The sequence below is a fragment of the Pholcus phalangioides genome, unplaced genomic scaffold (assembly GCF_987345545.1).
Source record: "Pholcus phalangioides strain wild (caught in Gottingen) unplaced genomic scaffold, Ppha-v1.0 ptg000015l_1, whole genome shotgun sequence".
Lineage (NCBI taxonomy): Eukaryota > Metazoa > Arthropoda > Arachnida > Araneae > Pholcidae > Pholcus > Pholcus phalangioides.
The window spans coordinates 53417992-53431235 of NW_028301608.1; the positions used below are offsets into that span (position 1 = coordinate 53417992).

The window sequence follows — 13244 nt, forward strand, 5'->3', positions numbered from 1 at the left end:
TAATGATTCGTCACTTTTTCAATCCGCCCAGTAATTGAAGAAAACTCGAGCAGCGCCGGGTATTGTGTAGCCAGTATATATAATTATTTTGTCTGAAATTTCTCATGGCACAGCGTTTGCAAACCCCCCTATCCACAAACTAGCGGACTAGTTCGTATGCACTTTAAAAATACGCATACATTATTCTGGCACAACTCACCCTCTTCCGGTTAAAATAGTAGTAAATTGCTTGAATGGCTATTGACCGTGGTTGTGGGCGGAAAGGGGGGGGGGAGAACCCCTTTATAGGCGCACTACAAGTTGAAAAATTTGGTATAAACCATCGCCATTCTGCCAATGAACAATCCCAGAACAATCCATTATCATCAGAAAGCAAAACACAAAATAACTATTAGCTTTTAATGTAAATATTTAACTTCATATTTGGATACATAACAGTTGGCATTGTTTTATACACAAATACTGTACTGCATAAATAAAGACTGTTAGAGCATATTGCCGTACAATTACTGCATTAATCATTTCGAGCAATTTGTCAGAAAATTTTATCAAAAAAAATCAAATAGATAAGAACGGCTCTAATACAGCAATAAATATACCAGCCAGGGCCGCAAATGCTTGGTCAGCCGGGGCAAGTCCGCATTCCGGCGCACCAGACTCGCCTTCCCTGAACTAGTTGCGGCCCTGGTTCAAACACAAATTCGCACTGAGTATTCACTTCGGTGATTATTTTTTTTGTTGAATACAAAGCTTGTGAAATTAGCACGATATATAGAATCTCGCTCGACGTCACGATGTCGGACCGTTCAACACGTGCTTCTTAATGTCTTCAAAAACCATATTCTGAATTACATCTTCCGGGAGAGAGCCGCTGTCCATATAGACGATGGAAGAGCCGGGATGGTCTTGGGCTTCCATTTCACTCTTGTTGGACAGATACATCGGCCAGACGCACATGTCGAAGTATCCCGGTGGGTCCGGGGGTTCGTAGGCGCGCCCGCGGCGCCGTTTGAAACACTCTTCCTTGTCGATGGTCAAGAAATATCTGCGATGAAACACGTTCCTCAGGGGCGAGTAGTTGTAGATTATGTGCCCTTCGATCAGGAACACGGCGTCTTTCGAGGGCGGTCGACTCGTGGTCAGGATTCCGTCGACGTCGGACATCATCGAATCCCAATCGACGGCCTCCAGTCTCTCCCAGTTCTGATGGTTGAGCTGCGGCAAGATGACGTGCCGGTCGCTCCTCGGGTCACGGAAGTATTTGTCCTGGCACAGGGACACGCTGCCTGGGAATTTCTCCAGCAGGAACTTCACCAGGCTTGTTTTACCGCTGTTCGTAGCACCGGATATTCCGATCACTTTCCACGTGTTCATCTTTTTTTTTTCCGACCAGCGCTACAGGCATTCACACTGAATAAGTAAGTATCAAGTGAAGAAAGGGCGAGGTAATGACTTTTCTCTGAAACAATCGCTCGCACAAAACAATTGACACGTCAATTGACGAAAATATAACGCCTATTTTTTTTTCTCGTGTCATTCCGGACTTTGTGAAGATCGATTAGTGCTGCCATCTCTCAGACTTGTATCGCATGTAGAAACTCGTAGTGTAGTTATGGTGCGTAATAGACTATTTTGACATTTTAGAAAAAAAAGAAAAAAAAACAAGAAACTCGTCAAAAAATAACTTTTATTCTTCATAAAAAGAATAAAAATTAAATTTTCATTTGGTTATATTTATTCTTGAATTTACATTTGCTCTGCCCTAATGTGCCGAAATAGCTCAGTTGGGAGAGCGTTAGACTGAAGATCTAAAGGTCCCTGGTTCGATCCCGGGTTTCGGCAAAGAAAAATTTTTTTTTTTAAATTTTAATAATTTTTTCACAAATGCATGCAGTCAGTGGCGTCGGAGCCGGGGGTGCTTGAGCACCCACAGAATTGATTCAAAATCGAAATTTCCTACATGAATCTCAAGACGGGCACCCACAGGTTCGAAACACTTCCGTCGCCCCTGCATCAGGGCCGGACTTAGGCAGGTGCAAAGGGTGCGGCTGCATCGGGCCGCAAAAGGGGATAAAAAATGTTTTGATTACATTTTTTGACTTTAACTTCTTAACAAAGCAATAGCTTAAAATTCAGTCCAAGATAGAAAACCTTTAATGTTGAGGGCCGGGGTAGATACAGTCGGTCCAGCTTACAACGTTTTCTCGCTTAGTAGGACTTATTTTCGTGGTCCTAACTCTAACAAATTCTCATTAAGATTTCCCGTTTAAAGCGTTTTCTCGCTTACAACGCATGAATTGTTTGAAAAACGTTATAAGCGGGATCCACTGTAATCGTTTTTCTAGCCCTGAGAGCTCTAAGCCTTCAAGTGCCTGGGACACACTCGCAATTTTCCATTTGTCCGTATTTACTGCAAAATGACTTTTTTACGACCACGAAGTAGTTTTAGTCGTTCTCGGACAACAGTGTGAACCTGGTGGGCATCAGAGTAGCCATGGACACTTTGGGGTATTGGAAAATCTCTGTTCAGAGGGCCGCCATTTTTTTTTTTTTGGCACCGGGCCGCAAAATACTTAAGGCCGTCACTGCCCTGCATACAGTAGTTATATAAGTAACGTATTATTTTACCTAGTTTCTCAAACTTTTCGTTCCTTTCAAACTTAATCTCTGATTTTTTTTTTTTGAAACGTTTCTGAAATTTTCTAGGAAAATCGAGATTAGAGTGAATTTTCGTAAGGGGTCATTGAAGTATTACGTCAGCGCGACTTTTGATGACAATGGGGGAAGGAGGGTTTGGACGATGCTTACGTCATCAACCGTCCTTTATATAGAAATGTGGAATATTCGGTTAGACAAAAACGAGGGGAAAACCATTTCCCTAGTTTGTGGCAGGCGCGGATCTATATGCCACCCTCCCTTCCCACCACCCCAAGCGAAATTCGAATACGATGATATTGCATTTAGTAAATCAGTTGAAAATTTCTTTGCATCAATGTTTTTTGATGAAATAACAAATTCAAGAAAACTTCGACTTATAAAAAACGAGAAAAAACCGGGGTATTTTTTTGTTTTCAAAAAATGTCGGGACAAAGAAAAAACCGTGACTGTCCCGGAAAGTAGGGGACAATACGGGACGTAAGGCCACCCTATCCACAATGTGAAGAGTCATCCCCCCCTCCCCAACAGTGAGTTCTAGATCCGCCCCGGTACATGGGCACCTGAACTAACATTCTCCCTGTTGATAAGTCTTCTACAGCAGTGATTCTCAACCTTTGGAAGCCCGCGACCGGGTAAATCTCTTTTGTGGAAGTGAAAAAGGCCCGGTCATAGACACACCTAACGAGAAATTAATAAGAAAAATGAAACTGCGAATCGTTCATGGCCCGGTGTGACTTTGTTTCAGGGGCCCGGTAGTCAGGGCCGTCTTAAGAGTATCATGGGCTCCCGGGCCAATTGATTTTTCTGAGGCCCTTCTTCGCTTGAGGCCCCCAGGCCGTGCCCTTGTGGGTCCATGCCTTAAGACGGCAATACCGCCGGGCCCTGATATCATTCATACCGGGCCGCGAGTGATTAGCCGTTTCATTTTTCCTCATTCATTTTCCGTTGTTCGTGTGTTTGACCGGGCGACTCACAAAAATGAATGAAACCGGGCCGCGGGCTTGAAAAAGGTTGAGAATCACTGTTCTAGAGGCATACTTCCAATTATAAAACGTATCCAAATAACGTGAACTACTCAGATATGTCATTCACGTTGCAATTTATTTTGTATAGGTATTAAAATAAAGATGTTTTAACATTTTTTTATACAGACACCCTGCGATCGAAAGCTCAATTAGAAAGTTGTTGCCCTGTCTCTCCTGATGACAACTAAAAAAATTTTCGGGCTTGTAATCAGCGTTAAACGCAGGCAAAACGATTTATCCGTATTTACAGCTGTTTTTTTTCCCAACTTTCCACCATTTTTTTTAATTCAAATACTTCATTATACTTAGAAGCGTGGAAATTTCTTAGTTGGCATCGGGAGAGACAGGGCAACAACTTGGTAATTGGGCTTCTGTGGTGTCCATATAAAAAGTTAACATATTTATTTTAATAACTATAAAACAACTGGCTACATGAATGCCATATCTGAGTACTTCACGTTATTTGAATACCTTTTATAATTGGAAGTATGCCTTCAGCAGCAACGGTTTGCCAGTAAAATGTCACACGCCCTTTAACCTACGCATTCACATGCAACACTTTTTTTTTCATTTCCTTCCTCATGTTAATGTTATTTAAATGGGGAGAAAAATTGCGAATAAGATATTCTATGCATTTTGTTTGAAATTAAATTTTTTTGGTCACTCTTTTGACAAATTTCTTCGTGGCCCCCTTATCAGCAGCCGTTGCTTCCCCTTTTGAAGGATTTTTAGCCAGGCCCCCCTTCCCTGGAATATCCTAGGGTCCTCCTGAGGCCATATGGTCCCCGGTTGAGAACCACTGCTCTAAATAACTGTTTTTTAAATAAATAATTAATAATTCCATAAATAAATAATTAATAATTCCATAAATGAATAATTAATAATCCTATAAATAAATAATTTATTCATCTGAAAAAAAAATTATTTATTTAACACCATGAGTTTTAATATTTCATTCATAATGTATTGAAAGAAGGAAAATGCATAAACACATCGTCCGAAATATAAGAAATTAAAGAGACTAAAACAACCAAACATGCCTTTGAATATATTCAGGTATTTTTTTTATAACAAACTAGCAAAAATTCCCGAGTTTTCCGCATATACTGAGAACATTCAAAAAGTGACGGGTATCACTTTTCAATGTTCAAAAAAAACTTTTAATTATCAAAAATACCATTTGCGGGTCAAAAAAAATACAATTCCTATCGAGCCCAACGACCATTAAGTCATACTGCGGTATCTTAATTCAGGCGACCACCAATAGACAGCGCCTTCATATCCAACCCTTCTCACTAATGGCAGTAAATTGCTATATAGCGATATGGCCAGAGTTGGTGTTTGATGAAGCAGCAGCAGTAGTTAGTAGTAGGTATCTTAATTCACACAGTGGCGTCTCAATGAGTGTGTGTACAGGGCTCCGAATCGAACAGAGGGTGGTGCTATATTATTAGAGAATGCTATTTATATTCTGAGATTATTTTTTTCGTGTATTATGAATGTTCATTAATCCTGAAATATTTTTATTATTATCAAATATGAATTTCCACCAATTAATAAATTCTATATAAATATTTCTTTCAATAATATTTCAAATCAAATCAAATTTATTCATTTCCAACATACAGAGATTTGGATAAGTTTAAAAAAAAACAACAACAACATATTTATCATCCAGAGGCAGTGATGCCTGTACGGATGATTGAAAAATTTACATGATAATTAATGAATAAAATATATAAAGCATAGATCACATCGTCTTCATCGTCTATTGAAATTAATAATTTGAATAATGATTTTTTTAAATGCCGCGTGTGTGGGTATATTTTGTATTTCTAGTGGTAGTTGAATTATATAATTTTGGAGCTAAATAAAAAAAAATGTTTACGAAAAATTTGGAAGAGTATTTTGCATTAATTATGAATTTACTTGAATTCTGGAGTTACGTTTTCATTGAATATGAATTTTCATTAATTCTGTAAATACTTTTCATTATCTCTGTAAATACTTTTCATTAATTCTGAGAATATTGCCTTCAATAATTCTGGAAACAGTTTTCAGTAATTATGAATCTTCATGAATTGTGAAATACTTTTTTTTTCACCCAGCAATTCTGAAATTATTTCTTACCAATTTTCTAATTATTTCCTTCATTAATTCTGAAATTATTTCTTTCATTCTGAAAGGTTTCTAATAGTATAATTTGAGAAATTACTTCTTCCACCGATTCTATTTCTTCATATTGAAGTCTTTTTCAGCATTTCTATAAATTTTGAAATAACGTAAGCATTTTCGTCTACATGTCACTGAAAAAAAAAAAGAAGCTTTCAGGGCCATGCGTTGAAGATCCCTGCATTAATATCAATTCAAAAATTAGAAAACACATTGAAAATCGGGATTTCTGCACGTTTTTTTTAATATTTTGAATGGGAAAAAGAAAAGACAACAAAAAGAGCTTTAAAATAATAACAATAATGATCAAATAAATGGCGTAAACAAAAATAAAATAAAGGTTAAGCCATGGGTATTATAAATGTATCTTTTCTTTGTACATGTAATCAAAGATGCAACAGTTTTCTCAAGAACAGATCGAAAACCGGTTTGTTGGTTATATGTACCTCCAAAATCCATGATGGCAATGAACTCGTCCAAAGCACTTCAACCAGTTGTTGTTAGTGTTGACTATGTTATTGAGCATATTTCTTTTTTTATTACTTGCGACTCCATGTTCTTTTATAACATCGAATCTTTATCTCCCAATGACTTCCAGGAACAGAAAGGGGAGAAAAAAAAAATCAACAAAAATGATCGCGTTGACCATTCTGATGACCTAAAAATCTAAAAAAAAATCGTTATTACTCTTGGCCATGTGATCTCATTACATATTTGCATTATGCGACTTATTATGTATGTTACGGTAAATGTGATGAATCGGTTAAATGGGTATTATGCATACTTACCAATCGTCTTGGTAAGTTTGATAATTTTATCACTTTTACCGGCGAATATGCATAATACCCAAGCGTGGTTGGTAAATTTGATAAATAATTGTATTTTATCGCCTTTATCTGTAATTGCGCATAATACCCAAGTGTAATTGGTGAATTTGATAAATATGAAAGAAATTCGAAATGAGTTTAGCATGATGAAGATATAATCGAACCCCGATATAATGATAATAAATATTACGATCGTACTTCGATATAATAACAAATATTACGATCGTACTTCGATATAATAACAAATATTACGATCGTACTTCGATATAATAACAAATATTACGATCGTACTTCGATATAATAACAAATATTACGATCGTACTTCGATATAATAACAAATATTACGATCGTACTTCGATATAATGATACAATATACGTATGAATTATCATGTATACAGGGTGATTCAAAACTCAACGTACGAACTTTGAGGGACGGTAGAAAGCACAAAAACAAAACAGAATCACATAGGAATGTATGGCCGGAAACGCCAACCTGATCAGCTGGAGGATAAACGAAGATGCAGAAATGACAAGCCAATAATGGGTGGAGAAACTCTTTAAAAGTTTCATTGCGTGCGTTAACCGTAGATGGTAAGAACTTTGAGCACTTGTTGTGAAACGTAACGTGTACACGTACTGTCCTCGTGTAACGTATCGCTGAATAAAGAAATTTTCCACCCATTATTGGATTGTTATTTCTGCAACTTCGTTTATCCTCCAGCTGATCAGGTTGGAGGTTTCCGGCCATACATTCCTATGTGATTCTGTTTTGTTTTTGTGCTTTCTACCGTCCCTAAAAATTTGTATCTTGAGTTGTGAATGATCCTGTATATATAGTAGAAAGATACATTATAATTTGGGGGATCGCAAAAACAGGAATACAGAACTTCGGTTCATAGGGTTGCAATGAGAAAAGAGGTAAAGAAAACAAGGATAGCGCTGGAATGTATTTCTTCAATATTCGTTTCAAAACAAAACTTTTTACATGCACGATACACATTTTTAGTAATCTTATCACATTCCTAAAATGGGGAGATTAAAATAATATATTTTAATAAAGAGAGAGATTAACATTTTAATTAAAATCTCACGTAATTGAATACATCAACAAAAATGTGTGTGAATCGTTGCTTTTTTTTTTTAATGTTAATTTTGTGTGTACTTTTAATGGTTTAACGATTTAAACGTGAAACGTTTAAATAAATCATTAAATGATCATTTTCGCCAAATAAGCAAGCATACGAAATGTAATGCCTTTTCTTTTAGTAAAAGCACGGACACCTGAAAAATTTTCCGTTTCATTTCTACGAACCGGTTAAAGCAGGGGCTCTTAAAATATGGGTCGCGACCCAAACGTGGGTCATAGGGGCTTTCCAGATTTCCAGATAGGTCGTACAACTTCTCTAACAGACAGGGATTCTTGAGATATGGGTCACAACCCAAACTGGATTCGCAGGGGTTTCCGAAATGGGTCGTACGAATCTACTTACAGGCACAACAATGCTGCGTTACGATCTAAACTTGATTCCTCAGGGCCTTCCGAGATGGGTCTTACAAATCCGCTTACAACTAAGGATTCTGAAACGGGTCGTAAAAAGAAACTTGCAGGGAGTCGAACAGATCTACTTATAGTCCTGTTATGAATGCAGTTATTGCGTCACTGAATTCATTAATTTCGAAAAACAATCCCATGGGTCGCAGAGCTGATATTGTAGTTGGTACAATCCGTTATTTTAAAATATATTTCACTTTCTTTTTCTATTTTTGGCATTCAGCCAACTTTCTTTCTTTCAAACCGAGCATAACTCCTGTCCATAGCCATGGGCAATTCACTACCGATTGAGATGTGCCGGAAGAGTGAGTGTGTATACCTAACAGTTTGAGTGCGCATAATGCGTGAATTAGTGCTGTCATCTGTACTTCAAATCAGGGCCGTCTTAAGAGCTTCATGGGCCCCCGGGCCAAGTGGTTCTTCTGAGGCCCTACCTAGTAAATTCTAGAGAATTTCAATCGGATCTCATTTTTGTGAGGTCCCCGGGCCGTGCCCGGATGGGCCCATGCGTTAAGACGGCACTGCTTCAAATTGTGAGCGAATTATAATGATTGAGCATTTGTAGCGTTGTAAGGCTGTTGCTCTCTGTGATGAGACTTTTTAACGGGGGGGGGGGATCTTCTCACACTTCACGCCTCGAAGTTGAGGACCACAGAAAACCAACTGTGGTGACAGTGGGTGTTCGAATCGGGACCTGTCGCGATGTGAGTCCGTCACTATGACCACTCGATCACCACAGCGGTGTTTTCAACCAACTGTATAACTACAATTTTTGATATAATGAGTAGCATTTTACAGTTGAACATTCTTTCGAGGTGCGAATGCGAGCCGGTCTCCCGTTAGAAAACGTCTCTCCGCAGAGAGCAGGCGCACCTACAACACGATACTGACATAACATGAAAATTCAAGCATTTCCATCTTCACTTCAGAAAATGGAAGACAGATGGCAGCATGAACACGAAACAAGCGCAACTCAACAACATAAGTACATTAGGGCACACTAAGGCTACATACACTCAGAACGCTCATTCCGGCATGTGCTGATTCTTTAGAAATTCTGTAGAGGAATACCTACGAGTTGTATGTACGGTTAAATAGTAGTAGTAGTTGAACTATCTCAAAATGGATTTGCACACGATGAAAGCACTACAACTAATGCCCAAATCTAGCTTGAGAATGGCAAATGGGCACAAAATGTGGTTTGGAAGTTTGATTCTTGAGAATAAATAACCTTTACCCTTTCTTCCTAGTGAAGTTTTCTGAAAACGAAGTAAGATTCAGCAGGGAAAAGTACAGAAGAAAAGAAACAAAATAGGATTTTACAGTACCCAAAAGAGCCCTACTAGAATGTCTTCTAAGGGAAGAAAGGAGACATTATCAATTACAGGAAATATACAGATAAGAAGATTTAGATAAGATTTTAAAGAAAAAAACGTGACAATTCCATGTTTGAAAATCGGTCGAAAACTCGTTCTAGGCAGAGGCGATTTAATGGTTGTCGCCCTAGGCCCCGACTCCTGGAGGGCCCGAAACCCCCCCCCCCCCCACTTTAAATTTTTTTTTTTTAATTTAAGGGGGGCCCAATATTTTCTTCTGTACCCGGGGACCTTAATCCGCCTCTGGTTATAGGCGTATTTTACTGAAATCGGTGTTTGTTACAAGCAATCGAAATGGCATATATAAGCAATACGAAATTCACGAGACACTGCAAAACTTCGTTGTATATGAAAATTCGTAATATCCGTGTTCGTTACAAGCGAGTTCGACTGGTATCTAGAATTTAAATCGGATTGATCAAAGCTGTCGACTCAACTAAAAATTTTAAATGTGATTAAAAATTGGTCGATTAACCGCCCCAATTAATCGATTAATCGGACCAGTCCTACAATGAACAGATGAAATTCTGCTTAGCGAAGTTGAACAGTTTTTATCTTGAATTTTATACTCAATTCCCTTCAATCGTGAGTGATTTTATAACTCTCTGAACACGTAAAATTTCAGCAGCTCTCAAAAAAAATGACGGTTTCCTCTTATTCTCGAGTCTTTCTATAAAACTGATTATGAATCCCATAAACAATCTTAAGCATTAAAAAATTGTCGTTGAAATGAATGTTTTGATGAATTTTTTTGTATCGTTGATTATTTTGCATTTTTTATTCAATTTCGCAATGATTGCGTATAACTGAATGAATTCTTTAAGCAATCATTAAAATTTATTGATCGAAGATTTCTGTGCGAGTGAAATTTGACTTCTCTTCTTCTGTGTTTACCCTTGAGATCGATAAAATTATCTTAAACATTCATCCTCTATATAATTTCTTTTAAATTTCATGAATATCTTTGTAGGCATAATGAAATAGAGTTGAGGGAGGGAAAATAAATTTTGATGAAAATGAGGAGAATAGTGAAACTTTCTTTTATGAATATCCTCTCAAATTATTTTTCTTCATAATTGCCTCTGCTAATTTCGACTCCGATAAATTCATTAATAGCAAAATTTAGCCTCAAAGAAAATAGAACTCAGAATCTGTATCTCAATGAAACAGTTTACGATAATTTCCATTACTATCCATTTAAGAGTATTTATGTATTTAAGTACACGTTATTTAAGTACTTTTTCTAAATGCGGCAAGGGAAATTAAGTAATTATCCCGAATATCAGGTATCTTCCACCTGTTGCTCGCGGGCCCCCACGGTGTTCCGTGAAGCACTCATAGTGTTGATTGCCTGTGCCTGATTTCGTGCTAGAGTACACTTGACAAACACCCCGATTGAATACTTTGTACAAATTGCATTCAAAGGTTAAAATCATTCTGATTTTTCATACATTCGCTTGAAAAAAATTGCCTTAAGGGCGCTCTTCTTTTGATGATGAGTACATGAAGTGCTCGCGACTGGAAAAAAGTTTGAAGACCTTTGCCGTATAGCAGGGGACAAAAAATTTCGGTTCCATGGTGGTACTTTATCCAGATGTTCCACTGTAGTGATAGAGAGGATTTCTCAAGTAAACATTTTTTTTACTATTAATTCTCAGAATACTTCTAAAAAATAACAGCAATTCTGTTTATTTATAAAAAATTCAATGTTAAAAATTTGATTTCTAAAATAAATTTTCATTAAAAAAAACTATTTTCAGTTGTTTTGTTATTTTAATGTGTGAATATTCAGGGAATTATATAATTTGTATATAATCATTTTATAAATTATGTAATACCGTAAGTCCTGTAATGTTTAGAGAGATACAGGGTGAGAGAAGAGTCCTGGACACATTTTAAAAATTGATAAAAATCAGCCAACTGAGATAAAAAGATCCGGTTTGCACTAGAATACTTATCATGGCCTGTATTTTTTTTTTTTTTTTTTGATAAATTACGAAAAAAAAAGTTTAAATTGCACTCACAGGTGGCGCTGTATAACGAAAAACTCGGCATAACACATTTTGTCCTTTTCAGAACTGATGCATTTAAATGTATAAAATGAAAGAATTTTCAGAATAAATGCATATTGTTGAAGGTTTATTTAAGCTCAATCACTTTTTTTAAGTAACAATTTTTCAAGCAAATATTGCGCATAATATTTTTAATATATAGTATATAGTTGGTTTTTTTTTTCAGGAGGTGGGATTTAATGAATTAATTGTATTTCCCAAACATCAACCGTTTTGTTGAAATGGTATCTCTAATAGAGATATGTCCGAAATCTGTTCAAATGTTAAATTTTTTAAAAAAATTGTGTCGAAATTCTTTTGTTACTGAGCAGCTACAACAAACTAGAAATTAAGAATGCCTAAATGAAAAATGTGTAGAAGTTATTTGCATGTGCAGTTATACACATATGTGGGGATATTTTTTTGGAAATGAATATGCATTAAGAAATTGAAAATATTCATTAAGAAATTGAAAATATTCATTAAGAAATTGAAAATATTCATTAAGAAATTGAAAATATTCATTAAGAAATTGAAAATATTCATTAAGAAATTGAAAATATTCATTAAGAAATTGAAAATATTCATTAAGAAATTGAAAATATTCATTAAGAAATTGAAAATATTCATTAAGAAATTGAAAATATTCATTAAGAAATTGAAAATATTCATTAAGAAATTGAAAATATTCATTAAGAAATTGAAAATATGCATTTTAGAAACATATCTGTTTTTTTTTGTATGGTGATTTTTTTAATGTATATTTTCTTATTTTTGGTACGTACGTATTTCGGAATTTTACCTTTTTCAGGATTTTTTAGTGCATACTTTGGGTTTTTGATGCACATGTATCCGTTTTAAGTTCATGTTTTGACATTTTTAAGTGCATATCTGTTTATTTTTGGAGCATATATCGCCACATTTTTTTAGTGCTAAATAAAACTTACATATTTCAATATGAACACCCCTTTCACCCGTTTAGATGTAGCCCCAGCTAAAAAGGGCGCTCATATATATATTGAATGTGAATAGTTTTAAGGTACGCAAATTATCATTTATTATTAATTAATTTATTTATTCATTATTTATTAAATTATGCACTGTTTCTGTTGAATTTAGTGTGTTATTTAGAGTTTTTTTCGTTTTAAAGCACCACTCGTGAGTGAAGCTTGATCTTCTTTTTTTCCTTTAGAAAAAACGCTAAGCCATGACAAGTATTTTAGTGAAAACCACACCCTTTTTTTTTCCTCAATTAATTGATTTGTTATTAGTTTTCGAAATGTATCTAGGACTTGTATCCAGGTGTAATGTATCCAAGACTCTGTACAATTATCACGAAAGGAAAAGAAAAGTCAATATGAATGCATTAAATTAGTCATATTGTTTTTCCTTTTGCCCTATACAAGAATCAGGGAAATTCTATCTAGAGGTAATTAAATTGCGGATAAAGCGGGAAACATAAAAAGAGAATTTCATTGAAAAAAATTATCGATGCGAAAATTCATTAAATGATATTTCCTTGTTTCTCCAACCCATTGTTACTTTGCAAGTAGGAAAATCTTATTCGGTATATGATGTTTGTT

General features: G+C 35.8%; 1 protein-coding gene and 1 non-coding gene across 2 annotated transcripts; one reads left to right on the forward strand and one right to left on the reverse strand.

The window, feature by feature from the left end:
• Positions 1 to 386: 386 nt before the first annotated feature.
• On the reverse strand, positions 387 to 1502 carry LOC149076219 (nicotinamide riboside kinase 1). The gene has a single exon (XM_089245506.1). The coding sequence runs from the start codon at positions 1372 to 1374 to the stop codon at positions 790 to 792; it is 585 nt and encodes a 194-aa protein (XP_089101632.1). The 5' UTR covers positions 1375 to 1502; the 3' UTR covers positions 387 to 789.
• A 267-nt stretch (positions 1503 to 1769) lies between these two features.
• On the forward strand, positions 1770 to 1842 carry TRNAF-GAA (transfer RNA phenylalanine (anticodon GAA)). Its single transcript has one exon. It is a non-coding gene; the product is annotated as a tRNA-Phe (tRNA).
• The last annotated feature ends 11402 nt before the right edge of the window (positions 1843 to 13244 follow it).